This window comes from Pantherophis guttatus, chromosome 1, assembly GCF_059756535.1.
Source record: "Pantherophis guttatus breed Tessera chromosome 1, ASM5975653v1, whole genome shotgun sequence".
Classification (NCBI taxonomy): domain Eukaryota; kingdom Metazoa; phylum Chordata; class Lepidosauria; order Squamata; family Colubridae; genus Pantherophis; species Pantherophis guttatus.
Window position 1 is genome coordinate 168689665 of NC_142063.1, and position 24624 is coordinate 168714288.

The window sequence follows — 24624 nt, forward strand, 5'->3', positions numbered from 1 at the left end:
TTAGTTTCAGGAGGAAGAGACTTTATTGTTCTCTATAGCAATAGCACTTAGATTTATATACCACTTCATAGTGCTTTACAGTCCTCTCTAAGCGGTTTAGTCAACTTATTCCCCCTAACAATCTGGGTCCTCATTTTACCAATCTCTGAAGGATGGAAGGCTGAGTAGGCCCAGAACAAACTGCCCAAGTTTTCAAAAAATTAAAAAACCTTGGAACACACCCAATCTAGCATAAATAATATTCTAAAATGACCAATGTTCCACATTTAATCTCTATTTCATGATTTATAATGTACCTTACAAAAGTGAACACCAACTGACTACCATCCATCATCTTACTAGAGCATTTTGACTATTTCCAATATTTTTGTGCCACCTGGGATTGTTTTGTCCTCTCAGGTGGTAAAAAGTTTTTGTGGTTAAAAAATAATGATCTTGGAGACTAGTGTCACACATCACCACTCAGCTGGCTATTCTGCAGACCATCTCTGATACTAGTGCACCTCAGAGAAAGGCCCGAATGCTCACAGTTTAATGAGTGACATGTAGAAGTAGCAGTAATCGCAGCAGATGGAAATTGCTGTTTAACTTTCTTCACAACTGATGAAGAATGCTGAGTCTGTAATTCATTACAGAGTGGAGTCCGCTTCAGTTTTATCACCCGGCTGGTTGCAAACTTTCTGGATGAGGGAGACTCTGGGATCATTTGGCCAAGTTCCCTATGGTCAGCATTTCTAAGAGAGGCCTGAGAATTTTTAGTCAATGATACGGTCCTTGCATAAAGAGTTCTGGAAATCTTTTTGCTTGTTAAGGAAGTATCTCTGCTAGGACACTTAAGAGCCATTTGGGCATGTGAAGATGCTGCTATCTTTAAAGAAGCTGAGTTCTTAACTTTGATGTGGGTACTTGTTGAGGGGCCAGAGAATTGAACTGGCTTCCGAACTATTCTGCTATTCAGCTGAGTTTCTTCCTCATCAGGAGAACCAATTATTCGTCTGTAAAAAAATCATTAAGTCCAGTAAAGACAGAAGTAAATATTCAACGTAAGCAAAAAATATTTTTACTCTAATATCTGCCTAAAATGATATATACACATATATTAGACATTTCAAACATCAAGGATGAGGAACTAAGACAACATATTGATACTAATAATCATTTGTATTTGGCATAAACAATAGAAAAATATATTCTTATTTAATACCAAATATAATTTCATCATATTTCCAAGTATATTTTTCTTACATTCATTATTATTACAAAATGGACTTGCACTTTATTTTATAGTAAAGAGAAAAACATGGATTTTTGTGACAGGAGAAGGAGCAGGAGAAGAAGCATGAGTGTAGCATCTCTCCACTACTCATTAAAGAAGTTTCCATATGAGTGAAAAAAAAAGTTACTGCTGCTTTAAGAACTGCCTTCATTGAAGATTGATTTAAGATTGTTCACTGCCAAGAATCACTTGTTGAGATGGGTTACTCAAAGTGAATGAACTAATTAAACGTGACTCTAAAGCAGTGGTGAAATGTAAAATTTGTTACTACCGGTTCTGTGGGCATGGCTTGGTTGGGGGGGGGTTAAAATGACTGGGTGTGGCCAACTTTTTTTTCTTTTTTTTTAAACCATTTTTTTTACAACCTCTTCAGCTGAACAGGTTGTAAAAAAAATGCTTTTAAAGCCTCTGACGATCCCAGCTGAGCCGCACGATCATCAGAGGCTTTTTTTTTTACTTTTAAAAGCATTTTTTCGGCCAAAGAAGTTGTAGAAAAAATGTTTTTAAAAATTAAAAAAAAAAAGCCTCTGATGATTGCGCAGCTCTGCTGGGCAATGGGGGGTGGGTGGGGCAGGGATTTTTGCTACTGGTTCTCCGAACCACCCGCCTCCATCGCTACCAGATCGGGCGATCCGGTCCAAACCGGGAGCATTTCACTCCTGCTCTAAAGGAAAAGCACTTTATTTCCGGTTTGAATGGAGATGAGAAAAAAGTTCACTATTTTAATGAATGCACAGGTGCTGCCTTTGCACAAGGTTTAAAACATTTCTTCCTAATAACTTTCAAAACAGATATACAAGCTTAGTATTTTGTAATATATTGTTTAACATATTGAAAGCAGGAGGGTTTACTCATCCTTTTATAACACACTAACTGCATATCGCATGGTAACACACATGATTCTTCTATACTGAATAAAAAAACTCGAGCGCAAATATAATTTTTAATCCATTTAAAGGCTACAACAGACAAATGAACCACAAAACCTACCGTTTACATACTGGAGACATATTCTGAAGGCTTCCTTTCAAAGAATGCTCCTCAAGAGTCCAACACTCTATCAGCTCCTGTGGTACTCGCCAGTAGCTGGCACCTTGTAATTTCAAACATATCATTTCACAATATTCAAGAGGCATAAATTTGGTAACTTCTACATGAAATTCACTGTTATGCAATAAGGAATGTGTTAATGCAACTGGAAACATACCTTCATTACAAGAGTTTCTCTTTGTGTTACCATAATTAAAGAGCAATATTCTGAATATCTTTTTCTACATACAAAATTGAACTACATCCAGCATTATGTAAGTGAAGTCGCTGACAAAGAAATATGAAATCTTGTTCCCTCTCCTCATCCTTTTACTCAGTGGTCCCTCCTAACCTTTCCAGCTCTGGACCGGCAGCAGGCAGCAATGACAGGGAAAGGGATGGTTTCATGTGCATAACCTAATCCCGTGCATGTACAAATGGAGTTTTGCATGCTCGCTCATCACTTCCACGGTCTAGTTCCCAATGGGCCACAGACCCAATTCTTGTGGACCAAGAATTGGGGACCCCTGCTTTTACTGCATACCTCCCAACGTTTGGAAGATTTTCAACCTGCTGTAGTTGTTCTGTTTATATGTGGAGGGAGAGAGATATTGCAGGATACAACTCCTATTTTCTAATTTATAATATTTTTTACCTTTTTATAATTTATATTATACTATTTTTTACTTTTCTCAATTTCAGGCTATTGCCTGAAGTTGTAATATGTTTCTAAAAAAAGAACAAAATAATGGCTATTATACTTAACTGACTTCTTTAGGGAGGTAACGTGCATGTTTTCAAAATTCACAATACTTGTTCTGACAGAAATGAATATTAAACTCAGTGGTGGGTTTCAAAATTTTTTACTACTGGTTCTGTGGTTGTGGCTTGGTGGGCGTGGCAGGGGAAGGATACTGTAAAATCTCCATTCCCTCCCCAATCCAGGGGAAGGTTACTGCAAAATCCCCATTTCCTCCCGATCAGCTGGGACATGGGAGGCAGAGAATAGATGGCGGCAAGGCCAGTCAGAATTTTTACTACCGGTTCTCCAAACTACTCAAAATTTCTGCTACCAGTTCTCCAGAACTGGTCAGAACCTGCTGAAACCCACCTCTGATTAAACTATCATGCCAGCACATGATAGCATGAACCAAATATATGATATTTGAAATGGTATTTCTTGTATTTTACAATTGCTGATTACCTTTTTACTATAGGGAAATAATAGCTGGTTGTTTGAGCCTGAGTAATAGTACCCAATAGTACCCAAGATACTGGTTTTGTTACATTAAGAGCCAGTTATTCCCTTTTTCTTATGTTGCTGAATGAATAAAATGAATGAAAAATAAATGAAAAAATACCCTTGTTAACCTTCAACAGCCCATTCCCAACCATAAATAATTATATTTTTTTAAAATTCCATCTTCAAATATAGAAATACACACACACACATACCTCTTCCTTCCCAAGCCTCAAACGCATCCATTATCTTCTTCAATTCTGTTACTGAATAGTAACTCCAAATGTACTGGATGTTGTTTCCAGCCTCTCTAGTAAAAAAATGGAGGAAAAGATATTGTTTTACTAAATGAAAAACAAAACTTTGCTAAAGTTACTTTTTCTTACCCAAGAATCATAAATAATTGAAAAAAAGCAACTTAGCACAATAAGGCACAATTATGTGTTTAGGTGAACTATTTTATTCAGCCAAGCACCAACACAAGATTACACTGTCTTCATTGCTGAACGTTGGTAACACATTTGTAAGACTCAATGTAGCATTCTTACTTGCCTAATTATTTTTGCATAATAATTCCATCTAGGTATCCAGATAAATAGATAGATCTTATGCAATCAAACTGAATGGATAACAAGAGTAACATTTAGTTCTACCCCAAAATCAATGAATTAATTACATTTGAGTGAATTACTGTTTAATCTATTGTATTTTCTGGGCAATATATGTTTAAATATTCCAGGCTTAGTTTTATTAATAACAATTAAGATCCAGTGTATAGTACTATACAGACATAACAGTAGAAATCTAGTTCCATAACTAGACTTTCTTTTGCTCTCCTTTTCCTATATATCCTTCAGAACTGTATCAGATGTATTCAAACATTCCACAGCAGAGAAACTGAGTATCCACAGGCATTTTCTAGCAGATGTTAACACACCAATATAGAAACATAATTGGAGAGTTTTATATTAAATCTTTAATGTTACTTTAAGTAATAATTAGACAGTATATTCTTCTACCCAAAAGTAATTTCTATTGTATTGCATTTAATGGGACTACATTATTATGACTAGATATAAGACTGCAATCTTAACCAATTTGGGTAAATAAGTAAATATCAAAAGGAATGACACAGGGAAAGATTTGCTTATTTTTAGAAAACTGTCACTATTGTTGAGCACAATAGTAGGAACATAACTTCCTGGTAGCTGTTGAGGAACGAGTCCCATGATGATATGTCACTGTTCACAAGGACAACGAATGAGTAATACTGAAGTCTAAAGCATCTGGAGAATATCTGCCATTTTTTTTCTTTAAACAGAAATTGCATAGAGGTATATAAATTCATTTATAATCTTAATATATAATCACCTGGCTGAGAAACATCTCACCTTTTGTAAATATTTTTACTATTTATTCGTCCTCCTAGTTCCTTTTCAACTGCAGTTATTCCATCTGCTTTTGTACCATATATACCAATTATTCTACTCTCACAGCTGGCACCAGAAGTGTTGAGGTAATGCAAGACCCAAACTGTTGGTTTAGTGCATATTAAGCCATAAGAGTCACAAAAACCTACAAGTGCCTAGAAAAGAAGGATACCAACACATATATTCAATCAAACAATCTGGTTATTTAATATAGTTTACATAATTAGAGTTATTAAAAAATATCCAAAATATTCATAGTATTTTGCCAATGGTAAATACCCATATATCTGTAGTCTTACAACTTCTACTCTGAAAAACAGCTTAACAATATTTTAAGTATTTATTATATGTAGCCAACATTTGCTAAATGTGGCTAACTTTTTAAAAAAAGTTTTTCACTGCCAGCCCTTCCTAGACAAAGTAGTTTGTGGAATAAGCCCAAATAAAAGGGTAAAAGTTATTTTCCAGCTGAGAAATATGCATTACTTGTCCTTTATCAAATGTTGAGTATATACTGCAGAATAATTTAAGAACATAGGAAAATTCTGACCTTCTTAAGTTCTACATTTGTTCTAAAACAATATGTCTCCATTTCATTAGCTAGGTGGTCAACAAGACTGTAAGGGTAAGGAATGCCAAAATAATCAGCTTCTTCTTGTAATGCAATTCGTGTTTCCTCATTTTCAGGAATCCAAACTTCTCCATGAAGATAATTTAAGAGGTATTTAAAAAGATTGCCATCACGATCAATAAGGCATGCTCCTGAAAACAGATACAAAAAATATACACATACATTGTATACCTCCATTACTGTAGCATATTATATTGCACAGTAAATCTGTGTTAACGAAGAAGAAAATACAATTAAACTTTTAATTTGTATTAACCAAGTTGGACATAGTTCAACACATTGTACTAGATTAATAGAAGCCAAATCAGGTAGGGTTACTTTGTAGCATAAGCCATTCTAGTTTACTACTGTTTATATAGAGAGCATTGTATAACTCTGTCAAATTTGAACACCTATTTAGAAATTATATTTTCCAACATCATATCATATTTATAGAAGAGAATATATGTAGCTCAGGGTTGAACTGTCCTTGACCAAGGACTCTTTATATCATATTTGCTTAAGAGGGTTTACTTTAAAAAAAAATATTTCTTTCCTCTAGACTAAAAGTATAAAAAATTTTTTAGTCTGAGGACCATATTTGGCTATTTAATGGCATGCTAGAGGCTCCACATCAAAAAGCAAACAAAGAGGAAATTGGATAATGATTCATTCCCATTTAATTAAACATGAAGCTTAGTTTTATTCCCTAATATGCAGTAAATTTACTCTTCTGTTCCATTACAAATTAGCTTGATGGTACTTTGGGAGGCTTTGGGCCATATATGAAGCTTTCAGGAGCTTGTATTTGGCCTTGAAGCCACAAAATGTTCCAAAATCTGACCCATTAAATACTAACAAAAAACTGATGAAACATTTCCTTCAACTCTAATCACATCCCCAACTGTGCATTGGGCTTTAACTCAGGACACTTGTTTCTATATAGAATGAAATGATACATCTGCAGAATGAGGGCTGTACATAAGAGTGAACTGATGCAGAAGGAAGAAATCAAGAGGTGGTAGTCAAGCTCAAAGGAAAAAATAATGCAAAGAAGCCTACAACCAAGTTATCTTAACACTGAAATGCATTTGTTCACCTTTTCAGGTGTTAACATAAACAGTTATAATTTAAGAAGCTTTTTACCTGAATTATCCATTTTTAAAGGAAATCTTCCACTGAACATAGCTGCTAACATTGAATCCTTAAAACGGCATAAAGATTCACGTCTAGCTGTATACATAAAGCCTCCAACATTAAGTTGAATAATATCTACCATTGTTTCAGACTTGCTGTCATCCATCACTTGCTGTCAGTTAATATTGTTGATTAGATTATGTATTTTGACACCTGAAATAAATTTTATATATAATTTAATTTAGGAGATTAAGAAAATTAGCATTTTGGTAGCATTATCACTCAAAAATAATAGCTAAATGACTTAACTTTTGTGCTGATTTTTCAGCTCAATCCTTTGGACAATTAGTAGAAATCTTTTAAATGCTGAAGATCCATACCATCATGAGAACGCATATGTAGGTCACACTTCTAACCAAGCATTCTTAAGATTCAATTGCTATAATTCTCATTCCTCAGTCATGGTGGCTGGAATGTTTGAATTGCAGTTCTTACCAACATTAGGTAATTTACAAATACCTTGTTTCTAGGTGGCTTTTTCTCAACCGCTACAGTGAAAGCAAATTATATCAATAACTGAAAATCCAACTATTCTTATTTAACATTAATCCCAAGAAACTTGATTACTTTAGTAGAACTACTGTATGTTGGGAAAGTAATGTTCCAAACTAGGAAAGGCCTATTTGGAGCCAGAGCAGACCATGTTCCTCAGGCATTTCTTCCTTTGTCCAATATACTCTGGGAGAAACGTGTGAAGTAATGCCCCAATATGCAATTCTAAATACTGAACAGCTACAATTTTAGACTGAAATGCCGTGAATATTTGCTTACCTGAATAAAATAGGCATAGTAAAATGGTGAACCATAGCATAAAGTATATACTTTTCATCAAAATGCTAAATGCCAAGAGTAACATATGTTATTAGAACCTCCTTTCAGAAGAGATTATCCAAGCTATGGAGACCTTGTAGGATTGCCATTGTGGGGGAAAATAGGAGCCAGTCACTTTGTATATCACCTTGAGCTGCTGTGCAACTGTGGGTTATAAATCAAATAAATGCACATGCGCTATGACTTTTCTAGACAAATATACTGAATCCATAAAAACAGTCTGGTTTATAAAATATTGTTTTAGCAAATAATAATAAAACATCTTGATGAGTACAGTACTTCCTATTCCTTTTCCCACTGTGCCATGAGAAAACACAAGAGGACTAGAAATGGAATAGAATATCTAGGTCCAATGAAATTGTCCAAATAAGCTTTCTCTCCTAGAGAGCTTTGCCATGTCATTAATGTTTCTGATACAAATTAGGTCCAAACTGAGCAGCAGATTCTTTCCTAGACCCAGCGATTAGTGTTTCTCTCCTTTCTAAGATGCAAGAGGGAATTTGGAACAAGCAATGACAAATGACCATGATGTACAATTTGAAGTATGGATATTGGCCAGGCAAGCTGGATTCTTTACATTAACCATGTCCAATAGTCCAGAGAGTCCAAAGAGTACAGAGCTGATGTATGGAACAGTTGGAAGACAACAGCTTTTCTACTGTTGGGAAGAATCCAGTCAGTTTACAGATCGGCTGCCAAAATTCCTTAAAAGCCTGCTAGGTATCACCATCACATAAAGTAAGTGCAGCTATTCCTGGGAACAAAACTATCAGAACTGATGTGTAAAAATGTGGACAGCTCCGAGAAGCCAGCAAGGGGTTACAATTTTACTGCTTCTTAGCTGCCATCCGGCGGTTGGCTAGATTTTTGCAATCTTATTTGAAGGAATCCTGCTCCCCTGCTAAATCAGTCAATCTGCCTCCTCTTTAATAAGAAATTATGTAAATTGCCAAGGGCAGGGAGGAACACGCAGCATCCGGGCAGGAAGAAGGGAGGGAAGAAACCCAAGCCAGACCTCTTCCTTCTTCTGCAGCCTGAAAACAGCAGCGACTGGAGGAGGAGGAGGAGGAGGAAGCATTGAGCACAAGGGCTTCGCTGTAACGGGATAAGGGGATCCGAGGGAGGCGAGGCCAAGGAAGAAGCCCCAGGAAACGCTCCGCTCGTGAGGTCCGTTACCTTCCTAGTCCGAGGTTCCGCCCAGAAATTTTCGGGACTGGCACTCGAAACCCCGCCTTCCTCTCGCGCTACCGTCTCTGCCGCTTCCATTTCCAAATCCGGCGGAAAGGACGGAGGCGGAAGAGGAGTCACGCGCGGGCTGGATTTGGGGGGGGGGGCAAGGGGAAGCACCCGTTCTTAAAGCAGCCCCCGGATTAACAAGCCCCATGGATGCAACCGGACGACAAAACAAGAAACCACTTGGAAAAAGGCTCCCCCGTCATGGAAGACACTAGCCGAGCGAGTTCCCCTAGAGCCCCAGCTGCCCATCGATCGCTCTTCCACCGCACTTTATGATCGAGCGGGTCCAAGCTCGGGTCCACGCGCGCCAGCGTTGCTCGTAGCGTTTAGGTGCTGAATGCCAGCGCGCGCCTGAGGCCTCGCAACGCTCGCGCTCTTGCGTGGCTGCAGTTAAACGGTTCTGGCGTTGAGCGCCGCCTTAAATTGGAGAGCGTCGAAGTTACGAGCTTTTTTTTTAAAAAAAAGCACACATAAAGCAAGCAAGCATAAATTTATTGAAGTGTCCCGAGTGAGAAATTATAACGTGTTATGGCTCTCCTTTTTTTTTTTCCTGTCAGTGGTCAGAATCATTTTCTTCCTCTCTTCTTAATATAAAAGCATTTTTCCCACTTGTTTTCTGCTCCCTAACAAGATTTGTGCACATAGGCAAACACCACGGCATATTTTTTTCTAGAATTCAGAAGATTAAATGTACTTTATCCAATGCACATATTGCAGTTTGCTTAAGTAAGGATAGGGCTTGAAGGTTTTGATTATTCCCATTATCTATTTGTGGTTTTTAATAAATAAGGGGAAAATCCGTAAAGGCATTTAATTTGAGTCGTGACTCCCAGAATGTGATCTGAATGCTAAAGTTCAGAAGTAGAAATTAATTCTCATGTGGAAAAAGAATGCAAATGATAACAATGTTTCCAGCTGAGGCTTTTATCATTCATGGGTCCAAACATTTGTGCCTCCATTTGTAATTTTTCAAGATTTTTTTTTCTCAGAAAAAAGCCATTAAGTTAGGAAACCAAGAGCCTTCTGAAAGCATAGACAATTCAGAGCAGCTCAAAAATCCTCTCTAATGCAGAGATTTCCCTTTCAAGCTCCAGTCACTTTCTTTTATCCTAACCTATCTCACAGTGTTGTGGGGAAAAACAGGTGGAGGGACCATTGGGTGCTTTGCCTTGAGCTCTTGAATGAAAGACAAATCTTATTTATTTCAATAATAACCATTGAAATAAACTTGCATTATGGTACTACCCAAGATAGATAAGTGAAGAGGCTAGTTCCTTCTTAGAAAACCAGAATAAGAGTTAGCTACATAGGTTCCGTGTGCTTTTTTCCTGTCCTGAAGATGGAAGGAAAATACATTGTAATATTTAGCTGCACCCATAGGAGCCTTTTATGGCGCCTGAGAAGATGGGAGAGAGTCTATGTAATTTAATTTGGGGAATTATCTGAGCCCTTGTTAATGCAGACAAACCTTCTGGGATGCCCTGCAGAGACAGTATGTTCCTTGTGCCAATCAGAATGCAGCAGACATTCCTCTCCTACCACAGGCAATCCATTACCTGCCAAACAGGAACACTGAGAATGACAAGGGCTACAGCAACCCTGACATGCTGTAGATATCTTTGCAGAGTATAACGAGTACAGGTAGTCCTCAACTTACAACCACAATTGAGCTCAAAATTAATGTTGCTTTGTGATACAATTTTTAGATTAATTTTGCCTCATTTTACGACCTTGCTTGCAGTGAGTCACTAGTTGTTAAATTAGTAACATGGTTGTTAAGTGAATGTGACTTCCCTACTGACTTTGCTTGTCAAAAGTTGCAAAAGGGGATTACATGACCCTAGGATACTGCAAATGTCATAAACATGAGTCAGTTGTCAAGCATCTGACAACCTTTTTATCCAATCCCATTTTTTGATCTCTTAATATACTGCTCAAAAAAATAAAGGGAACACAAGCAGAAGACATCCGAGATCTGAATGAATGAAATAGTCTTATTAAATACATTGTTCTTTACATACAGTAGTTTATACACTGCTCAAACAACTAAAGGGAACACAAAACTACTCTATGTAACAAACAAAGAATTTAATAAGGCTATTTCATTCATTCAGATCTCGGATGTCTTCTGCTTGTGTTCCCTTTAATTTTTTGAGCAGTGTATATATTGTCCCTTATTTGATTCATGTCTTTATTGTCCTCTTCTTGTTTTATTCGTTGATTTATCTATTCTGCCTTTTCCTCTGGTCTTTCTATTATCTCCTCTTATTTCCTGTGTTTTATGATCTTTATTCATTGTCCCTTGTTGAACATTTTCTGATTTTCCCACAATGTCATGCATTAAGTCTTTTATCTCCCTCTGGTTATTTATCAACATATAAGTACTTTGAAGCATCAGCATCATTTCTTTTTGAAATCCAGTCATCTCTCCCTGATGCAACATCTTGTCTTATTTTGATAGGTCCAAATATTGCTCAATAGACTGTCAGTTATCTGTCACCGCCCCAAAGTCTCAATTGTCTATTAGCTCAGAAAGCCAGTTTAGAAACCATTTGCTCAATCCTAGCGTTGCTCTTCAGGGGAATGCAATAGTTATAGCTCTTTGTGTCCCACAGTTAGTCAATTAGTTCCATTTAGGTAATCCAGAAAGATTTCCAAATGTCTCCTTAAGTCCTCTCTGTAAGTTCAGTCATAGATCCTGGCATTTAAAAGTCGCTTTCTTTAAATGCCTTTCATAGTCTCACAGTTAAAACCTCCATAACCATGGAGTAGACAAATATAGAACAGTAGATAGCACAGCAGTCCTCCAGATGTTATTTATTTCCACTTTTTTTTCTTTTGTCTTATCAGTACTTTCCAAGGTTGTAGGAGTTTAGAATATATTCCATTTAAAATATGATGCCTTCAGCTTAAAGTTCAACATTGCACAAAATCTAGCAAATATTTATTTCAGTTTTTGCAAATAGTCAATATTCAGATGAATAATTCCAGCATTTTAAAATGCCTTACCAAAATATTGCCAATAAACTTTGAAACTTCAATCTTTCTATATTTTAAAGATTTTGCACTCTCCTTTTAATTCCTTTTCTTTCAGGTCTGTAATTTTTCTCTCTAATTATTCACCACTTAAACAAGCATTTCAAAGAGTCTCTTTTCCAGGGTTTATTTTCTTTGGAGTTAGGTGCTAGGTAAAAAGAGAATCACCTCACCTAGTTCTGATCACTGTTCATCTACACCACTCCAGCACATTCTTTGTTTCTTCGGCTGCCCCAGCTTCCCGGCAGCCATAATGGCTGCCTCTCCTTTTCGTCGTTGGATGGGAGGGAATCCCTGGGTCCCTCTGGAGAGCCGTTGCTCTCCATGACCTGCAGGGTGCCCCTCCTTTCTTCGTCACCCCTACAGGGTGACTTTAGCCCCTTGCCCCCCCCCCCCATGAGGAGGATTTGATGTGAGTTTGCGGAGCCCCACTCCTTACATCCGATCTCATCACGACATCAAACTGGAAGTCAGGCAAAAGAGGTCTTGTGTGGGTATTTTCAAGTAAACAAATAGTCAAAGTCTGCTCACTAACATGGCTGGTATTAAGTACTGGCTAATGATCTAGAGGATAGAGTACTACATTTTCCACCATGTACAATACATTTGAGTAATGTCTTGGAATCTTGGCTTAAATAAGAAAAACTACTTTTTCCAGGAACTGGTATAAAATAATTTGAATTTTAGACTAGAAACAATTGTTCTGGTAATGCCAATAACGTGATCAAGAGAGAATACTGGTTTGTCAAAATGTACTGAAGCCAATGTAAATTTTAACTGAAAAGACAGAAATGTTATCTAACGTCATAGATAATTTCTGTGCTCTGAGCTATAGAGAGATTTGACAATGTTGATCTTTTTTTAAAATAGAAAATCTTACAATTTTGTTAAAGAACTTACTTTTTCAGTACAGTATGCATTTAAATTGGATGACTGGATTGAATTTTTAAGGTGATCTTAGGGGTGTGATTATCATTATATTTAGAAACATGAATATATTTGGACAGAATAATAGAGATAAATAGAATAAAATACTTTGTATGGCCAGGTGTGATTAGGCATACAAGGAATTTGTTCTGTAACTCACACTACACACTTCAAAATATTTTTAAATGCAAATTTTAATATATATATATATATATTTATGCTATCTATTGCTAGGTCTTCAGTGTAATAAACTAAAGAGAGAAATTGCTGTAATGCCTGAAACATCTTCCCTTTTTACCATTGGAGGTATTAAAAAACGTCTGATGGAGAAGAAGAATGGAGCTCTAAAAGTTACAAAGCTGAATGCTTCTCTTGCATTTAAAGTCAAAACCAAGATAATTAGTAAGTGCTAATTAAATTATAAGTAATCAGGCTCATACTTGGCAAAAATAAATGTTTGAATTTCTGCAGTATATCTGTATATAGTTACCAAAACATATTTAGGCAAAATAAGCTAAAAACAAGACTAAGAGCTAATGGAATGTTGGACCTATCACATTGTCTTGATTATGTGCCATCAAGTCAATGTTGGCTGTTAGCAACCATATAGTTTTCTCCAAGATGATCTGTCCACAAACTTTTGCTCTTCAAGTCTTCCATCAGTGCTCCCTTTGCCACCGTAATGGAGTCTACCCATCTTACTTCTGATTTCCCTTTTTTCCCTTTTCATTTTTTTCCAACATTACAGACCTCCAGAGAATGAGTTATTTACACAATGCGTCCAAAACATGGTAATGTGTGCCTAGTCATTTCAATCAATTCAATCAGAATGGAGCTGGAAGGGACCTTGGAGGTCTTCTAGTCCAGGGGTCCACAACCTTTTGGACCTCAGGGACCACCAAGTTCATAATTTTAAATTTCGTGGACCACTAATATGAATCCAGCATGCCGTTTGCTGAAGCACCTGGACTCCCAGTAACGGGATGGGGTCCTTCAGGCACTCTCCCTCCTCTCTCTCTCTCATTCTCCCTCCCTCCCTCCCCCCCCTCTCTCTCTCTCTCCCACTCTTTCTCTCTCTCTCCCCCTCCCTCTCTCTCTCCCCCATCTCATTCTCTTTTCTCTTTCTCTTCCCCTCTCTCTTTCTCTCTCCCCCACTCTTTCTCATTCTCTCTTTCTCTCTCATTCCCTCTCTCTTTCTCTCTCCCACTCTTTCTCTCTCATTCTTTCTCCCCCCTTTCTCTCTCCCCCCACTCTCTCTCTCTTTCTCTCCCCCCTTTCTCTCTCCCCCACTCTCTCATTCTCTCTTTCCTCTCTCTCCCCCTTTCTCTCTCCCCCACTCTCTCATTCTCTTTCCTCTCTCTCCCCCCCTCTCTCTCCCCCCTCTGTCTCTCATTCTGATTCTCTCTCTCTGATTCTTTCATTTTGTCTCTCTCTCTCTCATTCTCTCTCTGATTCTCTGATTCTCTCTTTCATTCTCTCTTTGTCTCTCTCTCATTCTCTCTGTCGCTTTCTCCATCTCATTCTCTTTCATTCTGTCTTTCTTTCTCTCTCTTTCATTCTTTGTCTCTTTCTCTCTCTGTCTCATTCTGATTCTCTCTCTTTCTGTCTCTCTCTCATTCTCTCTCTCATTCTTTGTCTCTTTCTCTCTGTGTCTCATTCTGATTCTCTCTGATTCTCTCTCTCTTTCACCTCATGGGCCAGCCAATGTCTTGGGGCTGAGAAGAAGTCAAGCATTCCCTGAGAGACCGAGGTGCGCGGAGCACCAACAAGGGCCGGAAGAAGTGTGGGAGCGAAGCACTACTTGAATTTGCGCACATGATTTTGATTCCATGCCTCTGTTTATACAACCAAGGATTGTATTAGCTTTTTTAGCTGCTACCACACACTGCTGACTCATGTTTAAGTGATCATGTACTAGGACTCCAAGGTCCCTCTCATAGGTATTGTTTTTGAGCCAGGTTTCACCTAATCTGTACTTGTATCTTTGACTTTTCCTGCCTAGGTGTAAAATCTTGCTTATCTCCACATTACATTTCATGTTGTTGGATAGGGTCCATTGTTCAAGTCTGTCAAGATCTTTTTGGATCCTGAGCTTGTCTTCTAGGGTGTTGGCTATTCCTGCCAATTTAGGGTCATCGGCAGATTTGATGAGTTCTTCTTTTATTCCCTCATCTAAATAATTATGAAGATATTGGAAAGAACTGGGTCTAAGACGGTATCTCACTGCTTACTTCCCTCCATGTAGATGTAGTACCCTTAAGGACTACTTCTTGAGTAGCCAGTTTGTCAGCCAGTTACAAATCCATCTGGTGGTGATGCTGTCTATCCCACATTTTTCTAGCTTACCAAGAAGTAGGTTGTGGACTACTTTTTTGAATGCCTTACTTAAGTATACCATGTCCACAGCATTTCACTGGTCTACTAATTTAGTTACTTTGCCAAAGAATGAAATAAGATTGGTTTGGCATGATCTGTTTTTAACAAACTCATGCTGGATTCTAGTTATAACTTCATTTGTTTCTAAATGTTCATAGATCTGTTTTTTATTATCTTTTCCAGTATCTTCCCATGCTGATTGGTCTGTAGTTTCCTGGGTCTGGTTTTTTTTCCTTTTTTGAAAATGTGAACCATATCAGCTCTTTTCCAGTCCTCTGGTAGTTCCCAGGTGCTCCAGGATATATGCCTTTTATGAGAACTCTGAATTAATTTGTTCAGTGATCCATTTGTTTTGTTTTTTATCCATGGTATTCACCCTACTTTAACTTCTATAAAGAGTCATAAGGAAAATCATTGCCTGCACAATTCTAATTTTTATGGATCCAATTCTTTTCTAAGTCTTTTATAATTACTCTATCAAATACTAATATGCAGTATATTTATTGATTGTGGTTCCCTTACTGTTGATAGTTGATCTTAATACTCATAATCTTTTAAAAGACTCACTTCAATATCAAATCAAATCTTTATTATAGTCATAGACCAGCATATCACTTCAATATCTTCATTGTACTAAATGTAGTCCTATATTTTATTGTACTCTGTGTCTTTCAATATTAGAAATCCCAAATAATTTGCATTTTCAACTATCATAATAGTGAAATCAACATAGCACAGATTTTTCTTACCCCAGTTTTAAAACCACAATCATCTTCTTCCAATCTAACTTCCCTCAATATATATTCATCATATATGTTGAATAAATAAATATACAGCCTTATCCCATTCCTTTGTTGATTTGCAACCAGTCTGTTTCACAATAGATGATATCTATGAACTTGTATCCTTTAGTGTACCAATTTAGGATTGGATCTCCTGAATTAGGACATCTTTTGGTCTTTTTCTATCTTCACTGTCTTTACACATGTTATTGTAATATTTCTTTTTTTATATAACAGCTTCCTAAAATTCTTTATTCTTCCATGAGATATTTCTTTCTTGGCTTTAGTTTCTTTTATTTTGGCAATTTCTGTAATCTATTCTAACATCCAATTCTTTCTTCTGTTTCATCATTTTTTGTAAGTTCAACATTCATTCTTAACAACAACTTCAATTTCATTCTACAGTTCCCCTGATTCCCTATCAGTGAGGTTCAGGATTTCAATGCAATTCCTCATGTACTCTTTGAAAATGATGGGATATACTCAAGATCGTACTATGAACGTTGATTAGTTTTGTTCTTCTACTTTAGCTTAACTTAGAACTCATATGAGTTATTTGTGATCTGTTCCACAGTCAGCCCCTGGCTATATCTTTGCTATTATAACTGGGTTCTTCCATTTGCTTCTACCAATAATATATTGTAGTCAGTTTGATTAGTGTGCACACCATCTGGTGATATCCATGCATTGTTTTGGTTGTTAGAAGGCTGCTTTAGCTGTGAAAAAATAATTTGATTGCAGAAAGTCATTGACTGATAAGTCATTCTCTGGCTTCATTTTGGTTTCCTAGGCTGTAAAGTCAGACTATTTAATATTTCCCACTTTGGTATTCTACTCTCCAGCAATATGACAGTATAGTAAGTTTAGAAAAAAATATGGTTATGTTATTATCATTCAAACTACTTCTGAAGATTTATGGATCAGTAGCAGTATGAACATGCCCTTATTTTTTCTTTTCATTTTATTCAGGCAACTCCTCACTTTTTAAAAATTCTTTGAAATGTAATAATAAGGCATTGGCCATGGCCCTTAGTACAGAAAAAGAAAATTCTCGGTGGCTGAAAAGTGAAAAGTTGTTATTACAAAAAGAATTGGATGGGTTGAAATTGCAGAATATCTTACTTCGCCGAAAGCTAAGTTATCTGGTACATTCTAAAAAATAAATGGTGTGATTTTTGATTCACTGCTTAGGAAAATAAAAATAACAGAAAATACCCAATTATTTCTTCCTATTAATGGAACAGCTTATATCAGTAAAATGTTCAAGGGGCAATTAATTTTTCTTTGCAATTCCTTGAATGTCCTCAGAATCTGATCTGTTGGATTTATTTAATTATTAGATTTGTATTGTCTTTTGTATAGAAGCTGAAGGTGGCATACATTATATTCATTCTTTGTCAGCCCTTCAAGATAGGTTAAGTCAGGGATACACAACACAAGAATTATAGGAAAGCTATTTAATTATTTTAGGTTGTAATTACAGAATTTTCAAAGTCTTCCAGAGTTTTCCTCTATCTCCTCTTATATCAAATAGAATCAGAGGAAGGTTATTTTGAGTTTCTTTCTCTTTTCCCTGAACTGTGTTATCTCTTTTTTTCCCTGCCTCAAAATCACCAGTGAACCTCTATGGCTCTATGAATATAGATTTATTATGCTTTCCTAGATCAAATATGTTTCAATACTGCCTCTTTCTTTGTCTTAACATTAAGAAAAAAATATTAATCCACCTTTTTTCTTTCTTACTTTGGCTGTATAAATAACAACATATTATATATAATATGTGTATGTTTATTTATTTATTTATTTATTTATTTATTTAATTATTTTAATACACAGAGCAAAACTCTGAAAGAAATTCAAGCATTCATGAATAATAAAATTTTAACTGCACTTGAATTAAGCACCTTTTCTGAGGTATGTGCCAGCTGTATGACTATTATCATATATCACAGACTTAAGCAGGATCGCTATTACATCTATGCGTGTAACTCATCATTACAAATCTTAGTTTTAATTTTTTTCCAGATATTTTTAGACATTACTCTGAGATATGGTGAAAATACAAGAAAAAAGTGTAATAAAAAATTACCAGGATTCTATCCACCTGAAATATGTATATAGACGTCAGTTCAGATCTATATATATTATTTATTATTTATTTAAATTCATTGATTCTCCATCTCGACTTGGAAAGTGCACAAAAATAAAAGAGACCTAAAAACAATTAAAAACATTAAATCAACAGAAACAGCCCAGATTAACACGCTCTATTTTAGTAGTAAAATCCATATAACAAAAGAAGGGCCATTAAACAAATAAGAAACATCAACCCCAGGCCTGGGATCGAAGCCAGGTTTTCAAAGCTTTCCAGAACTGTAGGAGAGATGGTGCTATCCTTTTTTCTGGAGGGTGCAGTAGTGCAAAATAGTATGTTTTAATATAAAATTATTTATAAAATAATATATATGAATTAAATATTTTAATACTTCAAAATGAAGTTTCTGTTATAAGTGTACGATGTGTACACATGACCTCTATTTTGATCTATGTTTTGGTAAAATAAGCATTTTTATAGATAAGCACTGTGCATATGAGTATGTTGTGTGCTTTATATTTCCTAATCCAGGGGTCACCAACCCCTGGGCCATGGTCCACTACCAGGCTGTGACCTATATGCAACTGGGCTGCAGGTGGCATACGTCTGCAGCAGGGGTGAAATCTAAAATTTTTTGCTACCGGTTCTGTGGGCGTGGCTTAATTAGCGGGCATGGCTTGGTGGTAAGGTGACTGGGTGGGCGTGGCCAAGTCAATGTCACTTCTTTGCCCTTTTTTAACCTATAAAACACAACACAACACAACTGGCTCACCCACAATGTAAAAGCAGCTGTGCTAGACCCAAAATGGCCCCTGCAACAAGGAGGAACCTCACACAGCCACAAAAAACCCAAAAAACCAACTTTCATACTTTACACACACACAACACAACACAACACAACACAACTGGCTCACCCACAATGTAAAAGCAGCTGTGCTAGACCCAAAATGGCCCCTGCAACAAGCAGGAACCTCACACAGCCACCAAAAAACCAACTTGCACACTTTACACACACAAAATTCCACATACAGCTTTGTGAGATTTTGTGTGTTTGTGTAGTTAGAGTGAAACACTACAGAAACACACTAAATCTCAGAAAGCTGCACAAATATTATTTTATTTTAATTTATTTTTATATAAAAGCAGCTAAATTTAAAACTTCCTAAACTTTAAATGGCTAAGTCTAAAAAAAGAACAACTAAAAAAAACCCCAATTAATTATTTTTTTTAAAGCTCCCAAAGGGGGGAAAAACTTATCCAATAGAACAGAGGTCCCCAACCTTGGCAACTTTAAGACTTATGGACTTCAACTCCCATAATTCCTCAGCCAGCTTTGCTGGGAGTTGAAGTCCACAAGTCTAGGCAGGAAGGCAGGCAGGCAAAAAGAACTGCTCACCGATGAGCTTGATTGCAGGCAGGGAGATTCAGTTGCTTGCTGATGCATGGATTGCGATCGTCATGCGATTAGCAGCTAAGGTAAGCAAGCTGGAGGCTGGGAGATGGGGGGGAGAAAAAAATAAACTTTTTCTTTTACATGGCTCTGGCGATCCAAGCTGAGTTGCCTGATTAGCAGGCAACTCAGCTGGGATGTCAGAGCTTGGCAGGTCAGAGCCATTTAAAAGGAAAAAAAGGCTCTGGTGATCATGGGGTTCAGCTGGGCATGGGGGGGCGGGGGCAGGGATTTTTGCTACCGGTTCTCTGAACTGCCCACCGCCATTGCTACCTACTCACCCGAGCCGGTCTGAACCAGGAGCATTTCACCTCTGGTCTGCAGCTCAACTCACACAAATGATAGGCTGGTGCATGTGCGTGCATGCACTTCAATGTGAGTGGTGGGCCAGCATGCATGCACATTCACGCACAGCTGAACTTGCAGTCGAGATGCTTGTGTATGTGCGCCCTGCCTCCATTCATATGAGTCAAGCTACACATGCGCGCTGGCCCATTTCTTGCATGGCCCGGTTCCCTTCTTCCCCCTCAGCCAGGCCCCCAAGCCGCAAAGGTTGAGGACCGCTGCCCCATACAGTAGAACAGCCTTATGAAACAGATGAAAGCAGGGGTCCCCAACTCCTGTTCTGGCACCTGTTCGTGGCATGCTCCTGTTCGTGGCATGCCAGAAACTGGGCTGGGCAAACAAGCAAGGTTCCATCTGCGGGATGGAACATACACCCTTTGGTCTGTGGAAAAACCTCTCTCCACGGAACCAGTCCCTGGTGCCCAAAAGGTTGGGGGCCGCTGTCCCAGCCAACAGCTGCAAATATTTGAACCTTATGGCAATAACAATAACACATCGACTTATATATCACTCCCTAATGCTTTACAGCCTTTTCTAAGCTGTTTACAATGTCAGCATATTGCTCCCAACAATCTGGGTCCTCATTTTACCAACCTCAGAAGGATGGAAGCCTGAATCAACAAGCCCATCAGGATCAAATTCCAGACTGGGGGCAGAAAAAGCCTGCAATACTGCATTCTAACAACTGCACCACCAGGGTTTATATTTAGCAACTGCAATTGATTCTGATGAAATGGTCACTAAATGACATGGCCACTAAGCAAACCATACAACTGAGAAAGATGCTTCAAAGTTATGAATGCTTCACTACTTTAGAAGTAGTCCACTACTACAGTGGACTACTTGCAATATAAAGAATGTGCCTACTGATTAATCTTTCCTTGGAGAAAATCCTCACAATCTAAACACTATAAATATAAACAGGCTCCAGGGCTTCTTGCACCTTTTGACTTTTCATGTTAAAAATTAAAACATTAAATATTTTAGTTAGAAAAATTAAAAGCCAGCTTCAAATGAAGAAAAAAAGCAGCCTTTAGCATAATCTGTTCATGCTTCTTTGATCGAAATGGTATTTTCTTAAGAGAATGAAGGGGTAACTGCAATTTTGTCTCCCCACCTAACCATAAAAATAGCAAATAATAAGTTGGAGTAATAGATATGAGGTGCAGATGTTCCATTTTGCAAGAGCAGCCACAAGTTTCAGAATTCCAAGTCATGAAAAACTTGGAATATGAGGAGTATGCTAACATATTTTTCTTTTAATAGTGTATTCCAAAACCTGTAACAATGGATGATGCTCGGTGCAGCAATTCTGGTCATGAATCCAAGCTTTCAAAAAAACAAATAAGGTAATATTTGAGTTTAAATATTAAACTAGAAAAAAATGAAAACAGGAAAATCTGCCAATTCAACCAACTGTGAAAGGCTACTTCAGAAACAGTTTCAGAGGTTATTTTTACTCAGAAAAAATATGCGCACTTTCGAATTGCATAACCAATATATGAGTTATGTTCACATCAGAAAATTTATGAAATTACCATGTGTTTTTATTTTGCTAGCACAATTTTGCTGTTTATCGAATACTTTTGTAATCTGGCTCAAATAATCTTACACTACTATGTAAATTATGAGGCTTTATTTTGTTCCTTTTTTAAGGTGTAAACACAGTTTATCATACAATCAAAATTCATTTTGTTTTTAAAATGCTTATATTAATGAATATTATTCATTCTTAATAATTCTCTCCTTTTCCTTTTTCTTTCAGACCTACTGAGCAATATTTGATCACTCCTCATATTGTAGAAAGTGATGGAGGGGGAAAAGGGAACTTGTTTGTATGTGACACACATGGCCCTTTTAAGCCGATAGCTGTACTCTCAAAACAAGTTACAGCAGATCATATGAACATGCAGATATTACACCCTGAGCAAATGCCAAAACGAAGCGAAATAAATAAAATGGAAACAGAATTTGCCACAAATATATTTCCAGAAGGTATACTGTATTATTTTTTATGCAGTGGAGCAGGATATAATCTAATATATTGTGCTGAAAGAGAGACCGAGATATCCTAATTCATCCCAAATTATCATCCCACAATTCAGATGTGATTTTCTGAGAGAGACTGGACAATTGACTGGACAATTGACATTGAGACTGGACAATTGATTAAAATTCTCAATGCTCCAAAAGTCCACTATGAGATGATGTTTGGGAAGAAAGCAGACCACACCTCAAGAACTCAGAACAAAAACAATAATGAAAGATAATACATGCTATAGAATAATTCAACATTTGGAATTTATTCTGTCAGCTAGCTAATACAGAAGCCAAAAAACAGAGAAATGTTAAAGGGAAAGGAAATAAAAATCTTTATATAAGGAAAACAATTGATAGTTGGTGAAAAGGAAGTTATAGAGGAGAATACTGATTCAAATGTAATCTTCAGAGAAGCCCTGATAATCATTCAATTAGCATTTTTAACAAATGTATTAAAAGACTTTTTTTTTAGATAGAAAAATCATTGGAAAAAATGTGGCACTTTTAGGAATTGACTCATTTAAGTTAATGCAACTTTTAAAATAACTGCAAATTCTTGTTTCAAACTGCTTGAGATTTTTAATGAAAAAATGATTTTTTTCATTAAAAATAACTGAACAATAAAGTAATGAATACCCGAGAGATAATGTGCCAGCAGAATATCCCGAGCACTTCTTCATAATCATTTTTAAAGTCCTAATGAATACTTCTGCAAAGGTCTGCAAGTCAGTCAAATATTGCATTGTGATTAGTACTGAAAGAAGATTTCATTTGTTTAATAGCAATATAAAACTAATGTTATAAATATTAAAATAAAACTTGTACATTTTAAATAGTTTTCTTAATTTTGCTTTTCAGAAAAGCAGTCTCATATGAAACAAATCTCTAATAATACCTCTCTAGATTATGCATCATCTGCAGATGAATATGAATGTCAGTCAAAAGGACATAATAATCCCTTTCCAATCCATGGATGTATAAGTGAAAGAAAGAAACAAACGTGCATTTCAAGTATTCACCCTATTTTAAACAATTTTGGTACCAAAAGAGATAGTAACTGTATATTACATCTTTGCATGGCCAGAGTTTGCAGTAATGATACTGGTAATCAGAGAGACCCAAATGGTGTTTCACATATTGAATTGACTTCCCAACCTAGCAGTAAGCTTGTTTATATGAACAAAGAAGATTTAATAAAAAGTCAAAAATCAGAGGAAACTATATATGATACTGATATGGAATTAACTGCGAGTGAATTGGGTGAAATAGTTATAATTAAATCTAGAGATAAGAAACTTAATAAGGTTAAAGCTGACAAAATTTCAGGAAATCTAAGAAAAGTAACATTTGCAAGTACAGAAAAGCACATTAAAAAAAAAATAGCAATGAACCAAAAAAAAAGTGATCAAAATGTTTCAAAAACCATCCAAACCATTAAATCAAAGAAAAAATTACCACTGAAAGTAGAATTGTTTGAAAAGACAACATCCTGGGAAATGGAACTGAAAAATGCCAATGAAGAAGATGGTGAAGAAGATAATAAAGACATTAACAAAAATTACAAGCACCTGCATTTAATAGATCTCAACTGTCAACTGCAAACTACTAATATTTTAGAGTCAGAAAAAGAGGAAAAAATAATGTCTGAAACAGTAGAGGGAGTAATTAGGAAGAATCCAGCAGAAAATTTGGAGGTATCTACTATACATCCTACTTTATTACAAGATAGTAAAATGGAAAGTTTGCTACCATTGGCGAGCCCCATAATGGATAAACAAGAAAATTTAAACATAAATGAGAGTTATTCTGATACTTCCAAAATCAACAGATCAAACTATTATGAAATGGAAAGCATGCAGCATTTAAGAAATTTGAAAAGACTTGGCTCAGAGGACTGCAGATATGACTTCCAAACAAAACATGGTCAAAGAACCACTGTAAAATGTGTATGCAGCAGCAAAGAAGTTACTTGCAAACACAATATAACAGCAGAAGGATCTACAGATGCTTTAGATGTTTCAAAGATTTTGCAAAGTGACAAAAGAAGAATTTTTGCAAAAGCTAGCCGGAAGACGTATATTATATATCCAGGCTCTCATAATGAGAAAAAAATGTATGTGAAACAGAAATTACACAATCAAAAATTATATGATAAAAATATTCCACATGAGGCATCTGAAGAGGAAGGAAGAATTTTTAGTGTTCAGAGAGTAATTTCATGTGCCCTAAAAGATGCTGAAATTTCTAATGAAGCAATAAATGAAAAAGAAGGTTCCACATCAAAGCCAAGCAGAAAAACTTATTTTGTTTCTATGCATGATCAAAATAAAAAGGAGAATATCCCTGTTATAAATAAATCTGAAAGGCATAATCAAGAAGAAAATGATTGTGACTTTACAAAGAAGGCAGACATAATTTATGAAGAATTGTGCAACAGAAAGCCAATGCAAGATTCTGGTATGTGTTATCCTAATTGTGATGCAGCTAAATACTTGCTCTGGTTGAAAACTAAAAAACCCTCACAAAACTAAATTATTGCTACCATATACAAAAAAGGAAAGTTAGCATCTTATTTACTTATTTAGACTTTCATTTTCTTAATGGCATTACAAATCTAAGAATGCCTGATACAAAAAACTCAGGCAAAAATGCCCATCAAAGGAAATAGGACAAATACAGTTGTTGCAGATTTTTGGTCCAGATGGTAGTTACATGTGCCGTATA

General features: G+C 36.5%; 2 protein-coding genes across 7 annotated transcripts in view; one reads left to right on the forward strand and one right to left on the reverse strand.

The window, feature by feature from the left end:
- Positions 1-9289, reverse strand: KCTD18 (potassium channel tetramerization domain containing 18). Of its 3 annotated transcripts, XM_034430436.3 has the most exons (8): positions 8790-8901; positions 7554-7757; positions 6732-6935; positions 5526-5737; positions 4937-5130; positions 3761-3855; positions 2267-2369; positions 1-995 (listed from the first exon to the last, which is right to left on the reverse strand). In XM_034430436.3, the coding sequence occupies exons 3-8, from the start codon at positions 6886-6888 to the stop codon at positions 449-451; spliced, it is 1308 nt and encodes a 435-aa protein (XP_034286327.1). In that variant the 5' UTR covers positions 6889-6935; positions 7554-7757; positions 8790-8901; the 3' UTR covers positions 1-448. The 3 variants fall into 3 exon arrangements, with proteins under 3 accessions (XP_034286327.1, XP_034286338.1, XP_034286346.1); XM_034430447.3 differs by lacking the exon at positions 7554-7757 and having other exon boundaries at positions 8790-9289; XM_034430455.3 differs by lacking the exon at positions 7554-7757 and having other exon boundaries at positions 8629-8800.
- The window catches only part of SGO2 (shugoshin 2), a 27990-nt gene continuing 12023 nt past the window's right edge, over positions 8658-24624 (forward strand). The window contains exons 1-7 of one of the 4 annotated variants that reach the window (XM_087882133.1): positions 8708-8780; positions 13047-13214; positions 16940-17115; positions 17807-17884; positions 21127-21209; positions 21626-21855; positions 22759-24357. In XM_087882133.1, the coding sequence (XP_087738259.1) occupies positions 13085-13214; positions 16940-17115; positions 17807-17884; positions 21127-21209; positions 21626-21855; positions 22759-24357 (2296 nt within the window). In that variant the 5' untranslated portion in view covers positions 8708-8780; positions 13047-13084. Of the gene's footprint in view, positions 8781-13046; positions 13215-16939; positions 17116-17806; positions 17885-21126; positions 21210-21625; positions 21856-22758; positions 24358-24624 lie in introns of those variants that run through there. The other 3 variants (XM_034430407.2, XM_034430397.2, XM_034430414.2) reach the window with 3 other exon arrangements.